Source organism: Exophiala aquamarina (genome assembly GCF_000709125.1).
Source record: "Exophiala aquamarina CBS 119918 chromosome Unknown aczIA-supercont1.22, whole genome shotgun sequence".
Classification (NCBI taxonomy): domain Eukaryota; kingdom Fungi; phylum Ascomycota; class Eurotiomycetes; order Chaetothyriales; family Herpotrichiellaceae; genus Exophiala; species Exophiala aquamarina.
The window spans coordinates 181706-201481 of record NW_013550566.1 but is presented as its reverse complement, the minus strand read 5'-3'; the positions used below and the strand labels follow the sequence as shown (position 1 = coordinate 201481).

The window sequence follows — 19776 nt, the reverse complement described above, 5'->3', positions numbered from 1 at the left end:
ATGGCCCACGGACTATGATAAAGCCATGATCATATGCGGGTGGGATAGACTTGTCACCGCTGGCACGGCACCCACTACCGATCCCGGAGACTATCATGGCCAGGAACTGGCCATTCAGTGGGCTGGAGTTTGTAACGGCAGATGGTCACAGCCGGAAGGTGTTTTGTTGATGCCACAGATCGCGAGCGGAGGAGCCCAGACGTTTCGAATGACATGATTATCGGGGACCGTCCATAATGTTTGGGGTCATTTGCCGACGGATATGTTGCGAGAGTGGGGGAAATACTTTGCCATTACAAATCCACACGTCGGATGGTGATGCCGTTTATCCGCGTCAGGGACTCACGGGCAGGAGCCCCTCCGCTTCTCCAACGCGTCATTTATCCTGAGGAAGGAACTACGCACCAGTAGCAGTGATCATTCGGCCGCATCCCTGCATCTGCCTTGTAGGGACTGCATTCCATTTGCCGTTCGCAACACTACAGTACGCGTGTACTGCACAACTCTCGAAGCTGTCCGCGATCGCAGCATGAGCATCACGGTCAGATGAATGCAGCAACTACCCAAGCAGGTGCTGCGCCCGAAGACTCACCGCCATGAGCCCGCCGGCAGAGGCTCAGATCACAACGACGCCCCAAAGGACGGTAGTCGGTTGACATTCTATCCAGCCTACTGCTTCAAAGCCTCCGAGACCTATACTAAATGGGTCAAGCTGACTGCCCGTGACATCCATTCGACCCTGAAGCCTCACAGCAAATACAACGAGGTGACCACCGATAGCGGCGAGCGTGGTGGACTCTTGCTGTTTTATCTTAACCACCCTATTCAATTTGTGCAGGTGGTCGGTGTAGTTGTGGTGTTTGAAGAATACTTTGAGAAATTCTGGCTGTTCACTTTGGATGATAGTAGTGGAGCGACTCTTGATGTCTGTTGTCCGAAGCCTGAGAAGAAGGCGAACGAAGGCGGAGGCAAGCTGGGCTCACATGTGAACAAGGCGCCTAGACGCAGTGTTGGTGAACAGCAGGCCACGGACAGCGCACGAACTTGCGACAACGAGGATCCTGACGTGGTTGCCCAGCGTAGCCTTCATGCCACTCTCGCCCGACTCGATATTGGGACGGTGGTCCAGGCGAAAGGTATTATCACCACATTCCGGTCAGTTCGCCAGTTGGAGTTGATCCGTCTCTCAATAATTCCCACAACAAGCCATGAGCTCAGTTTGATTTCTTCACGCAGTCAATTTCTTGCCAGCACTCTATCCAAGGCATGGGCGGTGTCGCCCCAGAAACAGAAAGCATTATTACTCGAGGCACAGGGTGAACATGAGGGCAAGAACGAACGGGAAAGGAAGAGACGCGAGAGACGGGAGCTGCTCAGAGAAAGGGAGGAGAGACATGCCCGACGGATCAGGCGTCAATATGAGCGAGAAGAACACGAAAGGAAGAAGAGTTCAGAACAGGCACGAGTGTCAGCACAACAGGTGCAGAAGGAGAGGCGATGAACGGATCCAGCTATGCACTGATGCACAGATTTGTTTGATAGCAGGGAACAACAGGCATTCCTAATCTTTCAGACATGCGACTTCTGTCATGTCTCCTGAGGGGCTTATAAGACCACTAGTAATATACAAAATTGGGTACACGTGACTCCCTCTAATTATTGTTGCTATAGAGAAGGAAGGAGTAGAGCGGTTGACGCGTGACTTTCCACAAAATGCACTGTCAAGATTGTTACCGACCGGCAGGCACGATGGCTACCTTGAAGCCTGACGAGGAAGGCACCCGGGATGGATTTTTCCACGCACACAAAAAGCCCCCTTCTCTTTATTTCCTTCGCCTGCGCCTGATTCCCCATCTATCACCATCACCATCATCGCCACTCCATCTCCATCACGGGCATAAATGCCATGTATGTATCATATTGTGGATAGATTACCTAATCAACTGGGTTGTGAATTCCTGGTCAGACCAGAAGCGAGAGCGGAGGAGTTTCTCCAAGACACGCAGATTTGATTCGCAACTCATCCAGTCACACCAACCGAGTCAACCGACACTATCTTGCGCCACACACACACCATCCTCTCTCCCACCCGCCTTGGAAGCCCGAATTCTTGCCTCGTCTCGTCTAGACCTACTGTACCGAGTACCGCCGTCTTGCATGGCATGTCTGTCGCCGTAAAAACGTTCTTACTCACTCTGCGTCAACGTATGCCTGCAATCCCCATACCACTTTTGTGGATGGACTCTGCTAGATGGCCGCGAGAGGGTATCGACTGGGCCGTGTATGCCTACCATCTACTAGCTCCCAGAGTCAACGTTAAAGGACGCATGGCTCTCCTTATGCTTGTTGCGGTCATTTGGGCCTTTGGCTGGTATATTGATCCTTCATTCTCCTCCTGGTCTGACCCCGTCCCTCGCGAGTCATTGCTAACATCCCTTCGCAGGCTCCTGTGGCGAGCCTACTCAGTCATCCAGACCCCCAATGATATCCTAGTAGAGAAGCTTGGTCTTGACATCCCCCCATCTCCTCTCCTCATCCTCGAAGAGATTTCCTCACGTGAGGTTCAGCTCACTTGGAAACATGCCGAACCCTCTTCTTCCGTCTCAGAACATCATGTCGAGGTCAATGGTCGGGTGGTTGGCTCTACACGCAAGACCGAGACCGGCGCAGTCATATCCAATTTGAACCCCGGAACCAAGTATGAAATCCGCATCTTCTGTGTCAGCAATGGCAACTTCCAAACTCCAAGCGCAGCTCTACGCATCCGGACTCCGCATGATCCCTCCGCCTCGTCACAAGATGGTTCTTCTGAGTCTGCTCCCACTGTCCGAGCCCTCTCCGTCCGAAACCCCTTGATCAGTGTACCTGCCTCTGCTCCAGCTATGACCCGCGAACTTAGTGGTGGTCAGCCGCTCGGAAGAAGAGGAACCACTGGTCGGAGACCTTCTCCTGCCAATCACATCAATGATTCCCAACAGGCTCAAGACTCGGCCGCAAGGGTTGTAGAAGACGAGGTGGACGGTGATCTCGCAGAATTGTCTCAAACCTTCCAGAGGATTCAGCAAGAAACCGAGGCCATCGACGCTCAGACACAAGAGGAAGAGATTGAATATCAGACTCAAATGAAGGAACTGGAAGCACGGCGGGATGATCTGAAGCACCAACTCAAAGAGCGCGACGAAGTTAGCAATGACTTGCGAAAGCAGGTTCACAAGGCGGAAATTGCAAACCGGACGGCTCACAACGAGAGAATCAAGAAAGAGCGCATTTTGGCGCAGAAGGAAAATGAACGGAGAAAAAGGAAGGACGAAATCGCTAAATGGAAGGACCAGATCGCTACCATGAAGGAAGAGATGGCCGGCATTGAGACACAAAAGTCGGCCATTGAGCGTAGAACACAGACCGAAGTGAGGGAAATTCGCAAGAAGATCGAAGAAGAACAGAGAGAAGTGGCCATGCTCGAAGAGGACAACAAGGAGAAGGCTCGCGCCATCAAAGCCTTGGAGGAGGAGCGGCAGCAGCTCAATGTCGAGGACGAGACTGACGAATCTAGAGAAGCCGACCGACTTCAAGCTGAGCGCAATGCGAGATGGCGAATTCGCTTTGAAGCACTACAACAGCAGTATGCGAGACTGTGGAATGATTTACAGCTTGCAAACCAGCAGGTCAACTACACCCGCGAGCAAATCACTGCTATGGAGAATCGAAGGGCCAACAATTGGGGGTTTGCGCCCATGGCTCCTTTAGATATGGATGCTGTTCGTCGTGGCGTCCGACCCCTGCGCCGAGCACGACATACCGGCTCTCATGGCAGCAGCATCTCTTCACCCCGTGGCCCCTTCGTTGGACCTGAACCATTCCAAGCTGCACCGCAATACACTTCTGCACCAAATGCGTCTCCTACCATCATCGGGCCCAGTTATTTCAACCCTCAAAACGGCATGACTTTGGTGCTTCCGCAAGACATATCTACCTCTCCTGGCGATGATATCGAGGCTATTAGCTCGATTCCCATGAGCCCAAGAGCCGATTCTTTGTTGCCGGCTGATCTGCTTGGCGACGAGTCCGCAGATGAACTCCCTGAGACCGAGACCCGAAATCTACCGCCTACCAACGACGAGAGTGCTAAAGTCGGATCCCCAGCATTGCAAGAGAGCACTCGACATGTGGAGACACCATCTGCAGGATCGTCCTCAAGCCGTTCTTTCTCAAGCCCACTGCAAACTTCGGCTCCTGGTGGAGAGGTGGATGAGAAATCCTCGAGCTCGGAAGAGAAGGAGGAAGACATGGTGTCTCAGCAGCCACCAAAGCCCAAGTATTCCATGTCTTCCATGTTTGGCCTGAACCGTCAGCGTGGGAAGACTCTTGCTGATCAGCCACCCCTTCTGGGGTCCCTCAAACCTGGCCAAAGCCAGTCCTTTCCTCGCAACATGGATGAGTTCGATCCCGCTACACAGCCTAGAAGGCGTCTGAGCTATGGAGGAAACTGGGCATTTCCTGGGGCATTGTTGAAGTCTAATGGTGGGGCGGATGAGAAAGACCAAGAAAACTCACGACTTCCCACAAGTCGACGACCGTTCCTCTTCCCAGGATTTGGCAAGTCATCAGCGGCTTCGTCCAGCTATGATCCGTTTGCTGCAAGGTCTAGTTCTTTTGACCCTGGTCTACGCGGCGATACCTCTTCTCCTCGACCGTCCTCTACCTACTCCTTTGACAAGATGCCTCGACCATCCATGGAGAGCCAGTTCCTGGCCTGGGCCAACGAAAAACCGCCAATTCGCAATAGCCCACTCGCTCCAGACTGGGGTTCGTTGCATTCCTTTTCTCGTAGCCATTCTCGTCGGCCATCCATTGTGTACGGGTCGACAAGCAACCTTTCCTTGCCTCACCCCGATGAGGAGGTGGTCGAAGATCGAAAGCCATCTCGGCCTCTTCAAGCACCGATCGGTACACGTCCGGCATCCGCTCAACAGAATGTCACTCCAAGGTTGAATCCAGCCGCTCCTTCGTTTACAATGTTCTTCAGCAAGAAAAATGAGAAGCTCAGGGAGAAGGAAAAGGCCAGAGCCAAAGATTCCAAAGAGAGGGTTGGCGAGTTGGAGACCAATTCCCCTCCTGAATCGAGAAAATCAAAGGACACCAACTCTATCGCAGCGACAATTTCCACGATTGAATCCGAGCCACTGGACCGGACGATGTCAGCAACCAGCGCACAGATCTCGGTGGAAAGCACACCTGTCAAGCCCACTTTCATCTCTAAAATCACCCGGAAAGCCAGTTCTAATAAATTTGGATCGTGGAAGGACAAAGGAGGAGGTCTTTTTTCTCGAAAAGATGCCACGACACCGAACGGTGAGAACGAGGAGGAACAGGGATCCAGTGAACATCTTGGCAAGAGCATGGAAAGTCTTGCCACCACCCCTGGGACCGATGACAGGAAATCTAGCCGTTCGGGCTTGAGTAACTGGAATTTCATGCGCAAGAGTAAAAAGGGACTAAAGGAGGATTTGACCACGAGTGAAATTAGTGAGAGCAGTGAACGGGCCAGCGAATTTGGCGATGACAGGGGTGAAGATGATCGATGACCAGTGTGAATGATGCACACGATAGAAAGACTTAAACTTGCTGTTAGTAGGCCGCCTGGTTCTAGCATCTTAGGAATATCATACCTTGAAACAGATCATTCATGCAGCTACCGATCAACGTCAGTATTATTCCCTTGGATCTGAAGTCTTGGGTGTTTTAGCATGGATGGAACTCGTGACTCACGGCCGAATCACTGGACTGGTTTTCCGTAAAACCCTGCACGGCTAAAAATCAAGAATTATATTTATCCAGCCGCCAATCCCCCCCGGCGCGAAACAGTACGAGTCCCCTCCTATCAGCGCAACCGCAGGCATCTCAAAGCAGACGAGCTAATGACCGGTAGGATGATGAGGCACGCAGTCCAGATTTGCCACAGTAGAAAGAAACACCACTTGAAATAATGGCCAACTCCAAGTAAGTCCTTGTATTCCTCAAGCTCCCGCCCGCGGCAAGGCTCGAATCCCGCTAGCATGTCTTGTTCTTTCGCAACACCCCCAGAAAGAAAGTATGAGAGGGCTTTAAAAAGGGGATTAACTGAGGGTAGCACGGATTAACCAATCTCTAATGTATGTGTCGTTAGATATGAATACGTGCGCAATTTCGAGCGGGACGAGATCCTGCTCCCCAACACATGGATCGTCGTCCGAGTCGATGGCAGAGGGTTTCATAAGTAAGTCCTCCGCGGGCCAGTCTTGAATGGTCTCTGGAGGCAGAAAAGAGAATCTTCTGACCGTCCATGACGACGAGCTGATGATGATCCCCGCTCTCGCAGACTCTCGACCCACTATAAATTCACCAAGCCCAACGACACCCGGGCTCTCAACCTCATGAACGCGGCAGCCGCACACGTCGTGACGACGGTCCCAGACCTGGTGGTTGCATACGGCGTGTCGGACGAGTTCAGTTTTGTGTTCCACCGGTCAACGGACCTCTTCGAGCGCCGTGCCGCGAAGCTGGTCAGTACTGTTGTCAGCACCTTCACGGCGGTGTATGTGCTGCTGTGGAGTCAGGTGTTTTCCGGAGATGCTGTTACTGATTCGGAGGAGCGAGATGGCGGCAGAACGCCCTCGTTGAGTGTGGAGATGCTGCCTACTTTCGATGGGCGTGCGGTCTGCTATCCATCGTGGCACAATCTGAGGGACTACCTTTCGTGGAGGCAGGTTGATTGTATGTCCATGGTGCCGCTCTCTAAACACCACTTCTTCATTTTTGCTTGGAGTCCAAAAACTGACCGACCTTCTACATAAATCCCAGGTCACATCAATAACCTCTACAACACGACGTTCTGGGCGATGGTCAACAGAGGGAAAATGACCCCTACGGCCGCGGAGGAGGAACTCAAAGGCACTGTCGCAGCAGACAAGAACGAGATTTTGTTCAGTCGTTTCGGTATCAACTACAACAACGAGCCCGAGATGTTCCGGAAAGGCAGTGTTGTCTTCAGGGAGTATGCGCTGGCGGCGTCTCCAAGCGGCAAGGACGTGCAAACCACCGATGAAATGAGTGAAGCAGTCTCTACAGGAGAAGAAGGGAGAGAGGTGCTCTCCAGGACGCAAGCCGAGAAGATGAAAAAGTTGAGGCGGAAGGCGAAGGTGGTGGTCAGGCATCTGGATATCATCAAGGACAACTTCTGGGAGCAGCGGCCCTGGTTGACAACCGGGAAACCGGGCGAGCAGGTGGTTGGGAGCCAGGAGCCATGATAGAGAGAGAGAAAACAACTGCAACTCCATGCATCCCAGTTCTAGCAATAGCAATTGCAATAGGGTATCCCATCTAATCTCCATCGCTGCATACATACAAACATTAGGGTCACGCTTTGGCGTCGTAGAAAAGGCAAGTTCAGTCAACTAACAGCTTCGCTGCCTTCTCGGCTTTCCGCTTTTTGCGCTCGGCCTTCCGAGCAGCCTTCGCAGCGGGGTCGTCTTCCTCGTGCTCAGTACGCTTTGGACGGCCATTACGGCCTTCTGCTGCTGAGGCTTCCTCGGAGCGGAGCCTGTCCTTCTCCTCCCTCCGCTGCCTCCGACGCTCCCGCCTATCATCTTTTGTTTCCACAACCTCGGGGAATTTGATGTCGGCTGAAGCCGTGTCCGCTCCGTCAGGCTCTTCATCAGACCGTCGCTTCCTTTTCTTGCTCTCCCTCTGCGATAGCGCCTGGATGTACTCGCCCACCTGCCGGAATTCCTCCACGGGGCTGGGCCTTTCTGTCCGTCCTCGGCGCTTCTCGCCCTTGTCGCGTAGAGCGATATACTCGGAGACCTGCTCGAACTCAACAGCCAGCGGGGATTTCTTTAGCCTTTTCGACTCCGAAGGGGTCTTTGTCGTAGACTGTTCACTGTTCGAATCGTCTACTTTGTCCGAAAGCTCCGCCTTTCTCTTCTTCGTATTCGTGATCACGCCATTCTCATCGATCGTGCCTGCCATCTCCTGGCCCTTGACAAAGAAGCTGTACAGACCACTATGTTTGCGCCCAGTGTAGTTGGGCACAGGCGTCGACGCGCCACTGCTCCTCTCACTCTCACTCTTGCCGATGTTTCCTAACGCACTTTCGAAGCCCTTCAACCACCACTCGTTCCCGGCCTGGGGCTCATGCGCCTTTTTCCCGATCCCCAGACGTCCCTGCCGTTGGGAGACGAGGAGTGGTTTCACTAGGCCATTTCCTGTGTTGGAAGCCTGGGAGGGGTCGTATGCGAGGCCCCGGTGGCCTTTCTGCTTGTAGGGTTTCGAGTCGAGCGCGTGGCCTGGCCCTGCCCAGCCCAGCGAGAGGAGGTGGGCGTGAGCGTCCATGGGTTGGTCGGGCGGATATGAATAGAGCGATGAGTCAAGAGGAGTAGTTGAATAAGGCTATTCTCTGCATTCTGACCCTAAAGCTTTCTCCGGAGACGAAATATCGCGACTCTTGTTGTGCAGTACCGTTTGTTCGAATCCAACACTTTTTTTCAGTCTGATGTTGACAAGAAATTCCGCACTGCTGCTTTAGCATAAATGTCCCCGTAGGGGCAGATCCTGCGGCCGCCTTTATGTCGGGTATAAGTTTCTCCGAGGCGACCCGGGGACTGGCCGTCGTACACTAATTCAGATCCTGCAGGGCAATACCGGCTTCCCCTGGATTATAATTATAAACCACAGTAGTAATCGAGCTTCCGCAGAGGCTCGAGGGTATAATATCGCCAGAAAGACAACCGCAAAGGATTGGCCCTCGAAGAGCTCTACTAGAATGGCTTGATAGTGCATGGGAAGAAAGATGGAACCAGAGTAAGAGAAAACAAGCCTATCGACGCCATATCCCAACTACGTGGAAAACGCCCTGGTCGCAGGATCCCCGCCAGCTCTCGCAGGCCTCTCGAAAGCGGAAGCGTCAGTACTATTCCAGGCACGTACAGAAGTAATAGGCCTAAATGCCTGGCTAGCCGCGGTAGGGGTTCCAGAAACCCGACCGAGCTGCGCATGCGGCTGGCATGCGCAGACAGTACGACATATACTACTATACTGTCCGAACTACCCTCGAGAAGACCTGATTAAGGCATGCAAAACAGAGAGATTTGAAGACCTTTTATCCAAAGGGGAGTGCGTAAAGCATGCGGCAAGGTGGCTAGTGAGATGCGGTGCACTACCACAGTGTTAGGGTTTAGCTAGGAATTTAGAGTAATTCGTCTAACTACCGTATAACGAGGATTCTAAAGCTAAGGAGAGAAAAGAAAAGAAAAGAGGAAATCTATCTACCGTACGAATAAAGGAAATACCTCCTACTCTCTCCTATAGTGGATTAATATAGTTTCCCAGGAGACAATCGATAGAGGGGAGTCACGTGGCTTCGGCTATACAGTTGTACGGGCTAAAGGTGCACTACGAGTGATCGCTCTAGGGAGCACTCTAGAGCTTTGTACGGGTTTAACCCGTGATACACAGTTTAGAACGGCAAGCGCGCTTATAGATGAGAGAGTAGAGGAATACTCTCTATTTATAAACGTACTAGAGTGGTAGAGAGAAGAGAAAAGGCCTAGGTCTAAAAGCTAGATAGAAAAGGGGATAAGGATAACAGCGCGATTATAGAGAGCAGCCGCTAAGTAGTCGGTGTATCGCATGCGACTCGCATAACACCATCTACTAAAAAAGCGCCTTATGAGGAAGAGAAGGGGTTTTATTAGTTTACTAACTTTTTCCCTTATTACTAAGTAGAAAACTCGCCTACATGGACCCTTAGGAACCGAATTAGACGTTAAATAGAAATATTATTATTATTATAATATCGCCAGGTTTCATCGATGCCTGTACTAATACCTAGGAGCAAGCTAGGCGCTTACCAGCTTCATGTAGTAGATAGAAGCCTTGGGCTAATACGGAGAACTACATGAGATCTATGAATTTTATATTGTTGTTTCGAGCGACTTGCATTGGAAAGACCATGCCGGGTTAATCTGCGAGTACGAGTAGTCTTCCTACTCACACCCATGGTACGGAGTACGCGACATTGGACAGAGATGCCCTTACTATTCAGAAACTTGCTAACGGGCCGCTCCGCCTCTAACTGTTTAGTCAACTAATTAGATACCTCCACGCTGAAGGCGAAGTCCCACTTAGCGGGATGCTGACGCCACCTGATAACTATTACGTGAATCCGACAAAGACAGCCTCGTCACCTCAACCTACGTCGCTGTATTCGAGGAAGTATCTTGTGCTGCTAACTCGGGTAAAGGGTATCGCCATAAAATCATCTTCCAAAAACCCGTCGGGGCCTCCAAGGCTGGGCCTGGCCCCGCGTATGACTCTGCAATTTCTCTCCCTATGGATCTTTGGCCTCCCTCGCTTGACGTCGCGCGAATCGCCATTCGCCTGCATCCAGAGTACTTTAGGTACGTGACCAGAAGGCCGAGGCCCCCTATGAAGTCGACAGACATCTGAAATCATGTAATCACTTACTTGCTGCTGCCCTCGCCGCCGTCATCATTCCCAACAGACTTCTGCCTTTTAACCTCCATATACTTCTTGAGGGTAGCCTGATCTTGGAGTTTCTTTTGTTCTGTTCGGCTGATGTTCGCTTTTGCGTGGTTTTGTGCACTGGTTGCTGTTTCAGCTAGGGGGTAATGGTTAGTTACATTCTCCATATCATCCCGTCGTACACAATGGGTGGGTGGATGATGAATATTCCACTTTCCTTGGAAGCGATGGAGTGAAACCCCACTCGAAAGCCGGGCCTTTTGGAAATCCCAGTGCTAAAAGCCTGTGATGTTCGGTTCAAAACGAGGAAAAATGGCGGATTGACTACATACCCGCTGTCTGCTTGGGTGTCTCCAAGAGGTGGACGGCATTCTCAGCATCGGTGCCTGAGCCACTAGTCTGAAGCAGAGCATCCAAATTGTCTCGAAGCTTTTCAACGACGTAGAAGCGTTCTGGGTGCGATCTTGGCGAGCCTGGGAGGCGCCATCTCGTCTTTTCTGGCAGTACGCCCTCTATTCTGTAGCTCTGCCCCTTTTCATCTTCGACAGTCTCTTCGCTAAGGAAAGGCTTGACTTCGATTTCGGAGCCTTTCAATGCGCCTCGCGAGACCAGAGACTTCGTCAAACAGGTATCGGACATCGCATGCTTCAGAGTAAGATGTGGCGATCTCTCCCCAGCAGGACATAACTCGATGTGATACTGTTTCCCGGGATCCTGAAAGCAGATTGAGTGAGCAAGAATACTGGTGGTTAGTCACAGGGATAGAGATGGCACTGACCATGGCAATGATTGGGAACTCTGAGACTAGGACGGTTGGCTGATATGGGCTTTCGTAGGATACTTCTTTGTTATGCCCGGTGGGCTTGCTGGTTTCTGGGGACGGTCCAAACCACCAGGAAAACGGGTTCCACCAGGTCATTACGGTGACCATGTCACTGCTAGACTGCCACTGTTCAGCTTTGCAGAGAGGTGCATGCGAGACTTAAGTCTCTCCCGGCCATGAGGCTGAAATACAATGCGGCTTAACCATGAAGAAATAACTGGCATGGTGGTTTTTGCTGAATGTGTCGCACAGACGCCAAAGGACTCGGGCCACGAAGCCAACGGACGAATTACCGTCCTGGCCGTTTCCAAGACGCATTGCTGCCCAATGCTTGGTACCAACGACAGTTTAAGCACTCTAGGTGAGGCGAGCCTCAACTCTGCTTCCACTACCGACGGCAGAGCGCAACCAGGAATCGAGGATCGACTTCTGGAGAGGGCGGGGTATCCGATAACCACAAAGCCCCTGTATAAGAGTCCGCTAAGATGTGCTGGCCTCTGCTCCCTCGACGCGGAAAGCCTGCTGGGATGGAAGGTGTGGGATGCCCATTCACAAGTCTCCCAGCGATAAACCGGCAATCCCTGGTCCATGCATGCATACCTGTGGCGCCCGAATGCTGTTTTGATTCGCTAATCATCCATCTCGCATCTCGAGGGATGCGGACCCAGACCGTTTCTGACTGCTTCATAGGTGTGTTGTTGATGTATCATCTGATAGGACTGCGCTACATTTCGTGCGCTTGCTGAACATCATCAGCTCCTTTGCCCTGCTGCAACCGTTACGGAAGGAGGCTGTGGCCGAGTGGGTGCAGCCTAATCGTGCTCGGTGCCACCTTTGAACTGCGAACCAAATCAGATATTTCCACCCACACTGTCGCGCTGCTTTGATGCGGCTCAACGTATTGCGACTTCTACAGAAATCCCTCCCACTGGTCAATATCGAAGCGAGGTAAGTGGGTTACAGGATGAGGAGTCTAATCTCACCCGTGTTTCCATTCGTCAATGTCACCCCAGCCGCCCGCTGTTCTCGATTGCGACACAGAAAGAGAATGGGTCGTGTCATTCTTGATTCATCGGACACATCATGTAAAGTCTCTTGGAAACTAACAGAACAACACAAGAATACAGACAAAATTGTTATTGGAACTGCATAGTAACGGAATAAACTTGATCGACTCGAACCTTTTTTTTCCCTTTCCATTTTGTTTTGCGTAGATGACGAGACAAAAATACCCGAAAGTTAAAAGACAGCCTGACTTCTTCGAAATGATTGCAAGAAGAAATCTCCAACCGTCGTGCGACTAGCTAGTTGTGAGCTGAGCGAAGGTGAGATAAATCCAGTACCACAAATAAACCAAGAAATTGAGTTCGTAAAGTTTCAAAAGTCGTAAGAGTCGTAATAACCCATGCTTCACTTGTGAGTGCCTGAACAACCATTTCAAGCAAAACTTGGGTGTTCTGTCCGCATAATGCATTGCTGCAATCACGTGAACTAACGTCTTTGGGATGACTCGTGAGTCTGGTCAGTCTGAAGAGCGACATAGTGCCTTTCAGCCAGGTTTGAAGTTCAAACGTATGGTATATGGAGAGGCCCAGGCTCTCATGCGCACATTTGCTCCACCAAATGCCCAGGTGGATGTGGTATGATCATCTGAGGTCTCGAAACACCGTCTTCATCGACCACGATGAAGCTTATTTGAGGCAGCTTTTTATAATCGATCATGAGTGCCCCAGATTCATCTATCCAGTCGCGGCCGAGGAGGAAATCGAAATCAGGCTCGCGGTTATCTGGATCCTTGAGAACAATGAAGGAGGTGGCATAGAGTTTTTCCGCATTGGCGACCTTCCAGGTCAGGGTGGACTTGCCAACAGTATGCAACTGGTGACCCGTCACTGCTCGCAACGCAATACTCTGTGTATGTTTCTGAATGAAGGAAGCGTAGCCAATTTCATCTAGGACTTTGTGCCATGTCAGACATACTGGTGACCCGGAATCGATTATTCCAAAACACTTTAATGCTTTACTGCCATTAGGGTCATGCGGCATGAGTATGCACATATTGCAAATGACCAGCTGGTCCCTTTTCTCTCCTTCTCCATTTATAGCCTGCAGGGAGGTAGGGTCGAGTCTGTGATCCAAGATCAACTGATGTGTAGAAGGGGCAGAATGCTCTGCTGCTAGCGACGCCGAAGCGCTCTCGAGCGTTGACTTCGAAGTCGGGTATAGTGGATCCCCTGAACAAGATCGTGAGGAATCATCAAGACTGAGTTGAGACGGGTTGGAATCTGGGGCAGAGTGCTGTGGAGCGAGTCTGTTGATTTCGTTGCGTGCCAATGGCCGTTCGGCTAACTGACCAGTGGCCATACCGCCCCTGTTGCCAAAAACTGCGGTTCTTGAACTGTGGTCTTGGATGTTGACATAAGATGACGAATTAATGGAAGCTCCTGCAGCAGTATTCACTGGAAACTGTCCCTCACTTTTGCTCATGGTCGTGTTTTCATCTTCGAGGGTGCGTTCGGAGTGGCTTAGTGGAGCGGTGGAGACTTGCCCATCTGGATGGGCCGTTGAACTCGTCCAGGCCCTAGCCTTTGGCTGAATGATCTTCGCTTTGAGCAGCTGTCGTAATTTCGAAGACTTGCGGATGAACCAATCTCTTGCGTTCGTCACCAATACACTTGGAGGCGATGTTGAACTCTTCTCTAGGGCTCGACCGACCGATGGGTGATTGAAAACGCGCATGTAGAAATATTGAGCTTCATCCAAATTCTAGTCAGACGGATAGATGACTAGGATTGTGACTTTGTTGAGTAGGGTGCACTGAAGGGTTCAACGCCCGAATCTGAAGCAGCTCGTTCAAAAGGTAATGCAAGATGTTCTGAATTGAAGAGGCTGACAGACATACGGACGGTCGGTGAGTCAAGAACTGCAACCTGTCCTTGGTGCGTACATAGGCTGGAGATTGTAAGCCGGTACGCATGCCAGCTGGAACATACAGCGTGGCTTGTCTGTGCGGATTATCAAGCCTCTTGGGACACCCTAAGACAAGTAGTTGAGACGCCCCGAATCTTATAAGACGGAGTCCAATAGGCTCCCCCAACACGCTAAGCAGGCAACCGGGCTGGGTACGTGATCCGCACGGAAGATAGGTCATTGAAACCGTATAGGCGCTTTACTTGGAAACGCCAACTGAAGTTTTGTAGAAGCAAATACCCGGGAAATAGATTGACCAAACGGAAGAATCGGACAAGAGACATACTGCGTGTGAATGCGAAGTTGCTTCAAAAGGTTAAGCGGACAAAGCCCTCAAGACAGTAATTGAGAGATTGCGGCCGCATAATATAGCAGCAGCGCCACAATTCCCGGCCAGGCGCCCCTCCGCCTGTCAATTGAGGCGAACACAAGCCAACGCATGCTATCAAATAGGGCGTTCGTGGGCTATTGCGACGTCTATAATCATGCACCATTCTCTCAGAGGCCTGCAGGGTTTTTGAAGGTTTCGTTTGCATATGGAAGTAAAATGACCGGATATAGGGCGTTTTCAGACCTTCTTGGGAGATTTCCCCAGCTTCATTGCTACCGCCGGTTCGGAAGCTTGAGCGCAAAGGTACTTTTATATCGGCAAGCTGAGCTCTCGCACCTCGAGGCTGAACTCAGGGTTATTGTGGCCGAGGATGAAGGTGATCCCACGACATGTGGCTGCGATCGGTCGTGGCAAAAGCTCAATGAGTTTGCGGCAGCTGGGGCCTCTGGTCAGCGTGATAAAGTTGTGGAAATCGATGGCAAGTTGAGAGAATATCGTTAGCGACCCACTACGCAGACTGTGCAAAACTGATGTATCGACGCTCTCTGACTTCGCGTAGATGATAGCCTGATTCGGGTCGCACAAGTATGTGGACTGGGCATGCCTCATTCAAATTCAGTGGTCTTCTTGCGCAAGTGGCTACAGAGTCCTGAACATGGAGCTGAATTTCTCGAAAGCTATGAAGGGGACCCGTGGGAGCCGGAATGCGAGCGCGATCTTCTAGCACTGTATGACGAGGGCCCTGGAGATGGCTTAGCACGCTGTCTGAGCAAGCTGGGCAAGTTCTGGCACCATGTATTTGGCCATCGACTGAAACCAGAAACAGATATGGAGGCCGGACTTGGACGCGTGTGGGAGTATAGGCATAGAGCCTTTGCTCGTTCTGGCGATGCGCTGTGTGTCTTTGTGTCTTTCATGCTTCCCTCCATGTCTACCTTCGTTCTTTTTTATGTCAACGATATGGTATACCGACTTGGTCTGATGACATGCTTCCTTTTTGTGCTCGCTGTTTTGATGATGTTTGCTCTTGAATGCCGTCGCGTTGAGGTGTTCGCAGCCACAGCGACGTTTGCGGCAGTCCAAGTGGTCTTCCTGCAAGGAGTCAACATGGCAGGCGATGGCACATGAATGCTCGGAAGAAGCGATGCAGGAGTTCCAAGCGCATCACCAACGTCAACAAAAGTCCTTAATGAGTGATGGAAGACCACGAATTTCACTTTCTTTTGCACAGGGATCGTTGGAATAAGCTTCACCGAAATATTGTAGGGCCAGCCCATGGGGACCGCGGGCCAGGGTTTCAGGCGTGTCTTACAAACATCCTGTGGAACACTAAATTACGTCCAGGTCGGGAGTCGAATTCAGACCCGAAGAGTTTCGGGACTGTGGTGGCCTTATATAGTAAGTAGGACAGAATGGACAGCTGCCTGATTCGAAGAGGCTACTCCGGGCTTTAGACTTGGAAGTAATTCTCTGAGTCGATGGAACCATGAACAGTACCAAGACAGATTTCTTTCACGCCACTCCCGCTCACGCTGTGGAGCTGATCGTCCGATAAGACGTGGAGCACGAGGTGAGCGCTCCAATTACGTAGTTATGCGTTGGAAGTGGCGTCAATGGTGAACAACAAAGATGTTGCCCAGGATTAACGATCGACTGATGCCCAGGTCCCTTTGCGAGCGGGATGTGCAAGTTGAGAAGGGCTGGAGTGAGTTTGCACTGCACACAAGCTACGCGTGTTTACGCGTCGATCCTCCACGCGTCTAACTTCGTGATGTTTATTCATATTTACGTCTACAAAGCAGGTGTACGAGGTACTCTAATTGTTGACAAGAGCAAAGCTTATGGGAAGCGAAAGAACTCTATACGGTGTATGACTTCAATCCAGGGAGTTGATGACGACTAGGTATCTCCAAAAAAAAAAAAATACATACAGCCCAAAATGAAAAAAGACGATGGCCGCCATGCGCTTATGCATAAAAGACCATGCCCGGCCCAACTGCAGGCCCACACAGTATTCAAGGTATGCATACCTTGTTCATAAATTATCAGCTTACACGCTCATCTCCACTCATGGATTGATCTTGATTGTTTTTGCTATGCTTGGTGTACCGGACGTATTCATGACAAACAACATCCAGTACCCAGGGAGCGCAACGCCGGGGTCGCCTGGGATCGTAACCGAGTAAGTATTTCTAGCGGTAGTCCTCAGCGTAAGAGGGATGCGACGCTGGTCAGTGTTGACAGTATGAGTGGACGATCCGTACCGGACCAGCGACGCGGAAGTGACAGCGGAGCCGGTCCTGATGGTCAATGATTGACCAATTCTCAAGCTTGTTGTAGATACAGAGTTGATAACTGGTCGAACACGATTGGTTCCGTTGGAATTCAGCAAATACTGAGGAGTGTAGATTTGTGCGTCGAAGTGGTTGGTCGAGCAATCAGCACACAGACCTCCACCTCCACTGAGAACAGTACCATCCAGTAGGAGGATAGCAAAGCTGTGATATGTTCGCGGTGTCGAATTGGGGAGCATGTCCCTGAATTGGTTGGTGGTCGGGCTCCACATTTCTGGCGTGAGGTCTGCGCCAATGTCGGAGAATGGCTGTCCAAATGTCTGACCTCCGGTGATGAAGACTTGACCGTTGGGGAGCACAATGGAGTTGGCGAAGATGCGGCGATATGACATCGCGACGAGTTGCAGGACTGACGGCGTTGCGCCTCCATTTCCAATGGTGATGAGATTGGCGTTCCCTGAGGCTTGCGACCCAGCGTAATTTGGAGAGCCCCCCAATGTCAGGATCTTTCCGGCCACGGCGTCGTGCATGATAGCATTGCCACACATGGAATCGGCGTCTGAGCCGCGGTTGCCTACGCCAGTCTGGCCTCCCGATCCAGCGGTGTTGTACCAATTCATCGCTCGGCTGGGGCCTGCTTGAAACACGTATCGATTCTTCCACCCAAACAGCCACCCATGGTTATCGGATCGATACACTCCTCCAACATCGGCAGTGAGCATTGGCGCAACGGGACAGCCCGGTAGCAATGTCCAAGTCCCTGCAGTTGGGTTGTAGATTTCTCCGTTCTTGCCACCCTCCCCTCCGCTCCAAGAACCTCCAATGGTAAAGATTCGGCCATCTGAGCACGTCGTAGAAGCTTGGTACCCACGAGGGATCTGCATATCTGCGGCAGCAGTCCAAACGTCTGTGAGTGGATTGTAGATGCTGGTTTTCTCCGCGTTGTTGCCACCAGTGACGATGGGACGTCCGTTGAAGTCTAGTGATATCCCGGGACAGAACATGTCGTGATCTGTTTCGGTGACAACTCTCTCACTTACAATCTGGGTATTAGGATCGTACGTAGATGTAAATGTCAGCCCACCATTCCCTCCGACAAAAGTATCCGGAGCATATGAGGACCAGGCAAGTACCCTGCCATTCGTAGGATTGATAGCAGCTGCGACAGGGACGATTGGAAAATCAATGGTGGGCCCCCATCTTCCCACGCCGGTCCGCGGCGGGGTGTAAATACCGGGAATATATATATTGATCGCCGCAGCCGAAGTCCATGGCCCACGGTCTCCAGCTTCAGTCAAAGCAACAAGTCGTACGTAGCGTGCTGCTATGGCAGTGAAGGCTGCAGTCTTCTCAGATGGATCGTCCACCCATGTCCCACTTGCAACAGTTCCGAAGTTGGTCCCATCGGTGCTCGTAAAGACCTGATACTGTCCAATATTTCCGTTGAAACCGCCATCCTGACGAGGTAAATATCTCAGGGTGTTTATGCTAAATGTAGATTGCATATCGATTGTAATGGTGTGAGGCAACGGGACATTTACCGGGTCATATTCCGTATGCCAGATTCCGCCTGCATCAGTAATAGCGTTAGCACACTCGTATCCAGGCTGATAGCTGTCACAAACGGCGGTCCAACTTGTCCGATCAACTGGTGAACCAAGAATAGCAGCATATACATTGATGTCTGCTGCGGACGTCCAGGGACCTCGGTTTCCTGCCTCTGTAATAGCTTGAATGCGTATGTATCTTGCAGGAACCGTCTCAAAGGCTGCAACTTTCAACGTTTGATCGTCACCCCACATGCCAAATGCAAGAGGGGAGCCAAAATCGATTCCATCTGTGCTTACGAACACGTTATGGCGCCCAATATTTCCGTTTAAATCACCATCCTGGCGGCTAAGAGTTGGGTTAGCAAGAGTCAGCCACACTGATCTTATACTCGCGAAAAGAGCATGAAAGGGCCTCAGCACTTGAGTGCCAAAGGGAAGCAAAGGGAATTTGACTGACGGCAAGTATGTCACACCATTCACATAATAAGTAGTCTTCATATCAATCGTGATCGTATGTGGGAGAGGTGCATTTGTTGGATCAAATTCTGTGTGCCAGAATGTGTTCTGATCATCATCAATCGCATTCTGACACTCATATCCTGGTTGGAAGCTGTCACAGGTGGCTGTCCAGGCTGTTCGATCGATGATGTTTCCCGAGGGCGCGGCGGCGAGCAGGAAAATCGGCGAGTCAGTCAGTCCCTCACCAGCTAACACGTCCGCCGGCGGCGGTACGTAGGGAAGCTCAATGGCACTTGCATATCTATCAACATGATTAAGAGCTGACAGCAGCAGAATGCCAGTCGCGAGTCCTCGTAGCATTTGGTCGTCAAGGGTATCAAGGGTATCAGGTTCGTCCACGAATACAACGGCAAGTGCTTGATTGATAGATTCGAAGGAGTGTAGAAAATAATGCTTGATAATGGGAGGATAAAAGAGCGTTCGAAAGGAATCGAAAATGGGTTCACCACATGGTTAGCAAACGGAGCTGATCAAGTTCCTACATTGGAGGAAGACAGTGATTATAGTAGTAGATGAGACTTCAAACCCCTTACCGTCAGCCTTGAAAGTGGTATGATTAGCGTCATCTCCCGGACATGACTCTCTGACGGAGCTTATGCAGTCGAGCATAGCACAGGTTTGTAATGTGAGGATAGGAGATGTCGACACCGAAAATGGCTTCCAAAATGCGAACAATGACCGGTCGGATAGTTGCTCTAAAAAAGACGGGTCCAAACTGTGATGAAGAAGGCGCATTGTATTCAGAGAGAACCGGGAAGCATGATAGGA

General features: G+C 51.1%; 6 protein-coding genes across 6 annotated transcripts; 4 read left to right on the top strand and 2 right to left on the bottom strand.

The window, feature by feature from the left end:
• Positions 1-550: 550 nt before the first annotated feature.
• On the top strand, positions 551-1501 carry A1O9_12288 (uncharacterized protein; the record flags this gene model as incomplete). The annotated part of the gene is made up of 1 exon (XM_013398789.1): positions 551-1501. One exon carries the CDS (start codon positions 551-553, stop codon positions 1499-1501), a length of 951 nt encoding a protein of 316 aa, XP_013254243.1.
• A 736-nt stretch (positions 1502-2237) lies between these two features.
• On the top strand, positions 2238-5585 carry A1O9_12287 (uncharacterized protein; the record flags this gene model as incomplete). Its single annotated transcript, XM_013398788.1, has 1 exon — positions 2238-5585. One exon carries the CDS (start codon positions 2238-2240, stop codon positions 5583-5585), a length of 3348 nt encoding a protein of 1115 aa, XP_013254242.1.
• A 401-nt stretch (positions 5586-5986) lies between these two features.
• Positions 5987-7286, top strand: A1O9_12286 (tRNA(His) guanylyltransferase; the record flags this gene model as incomplete). Its single annotated transcript, XM_013398787.1, has 4 exons — positions 5987-6000; positions 6167-6256; positions 6359-6753; positions 6841-7286. 4 exons carry the CDS (start codon positions 5987-5989, stop codon positions 7284-7286), a joined length of 945 nt encoding a protein of 314 aa, XP_013254241.1.
• Positions 7287-7425: 139 nt separating this feature from the next.
• On the bottom strand, positions 7426-8370 carry A1O9_12285 (uncharacterized protein; the record flags this gene model as incomplete). The annotated part of the gene is made up of 1 exon (XM_013398786.1): positions 7426-8370. One exon carries the CDS (start codon positions 8368-8370, stop codon positions 7426-7428), a length of 945 nt encoding a protein of 314 aa, XP_013254240.1.
• Positions 8371-14861: 6491 nt separating this feature from the next.
• Positions 14862-15773, top strand: A1O9_12284 (uncharacterized protein; the record flags this gene model as incomplete). Its single annotated transcript, XM_013398785.1, has 2 exons — positions 14862-15141; positions 15205-15773. 2 exons carry the CDS (start codon positions 14862-14864, stop codon positions 15771-15773), a joined length of 849 nt encoding a protein of 282 aa, XP_013254239.1.
• A 940-nt stretch (positions 15774-16713) lies between these two features.
• Positions 16714-19308, bottom strand: A1O9_12283 (sialidase-1; the record flags this gene model as incomplete). The annotated part of the gene is made up of 1 exon (XM_013398784.1): positions 16714-19308. One exon carries the CDS (start codon positions 19306-19308, stop codon positions 16714-16716), a length of 2595 nt encoding a protein of 864 aa, XP_013254238.1.
• Between the last annotated feature and the right edge of the window lie 468 nt (positions 19309-19776).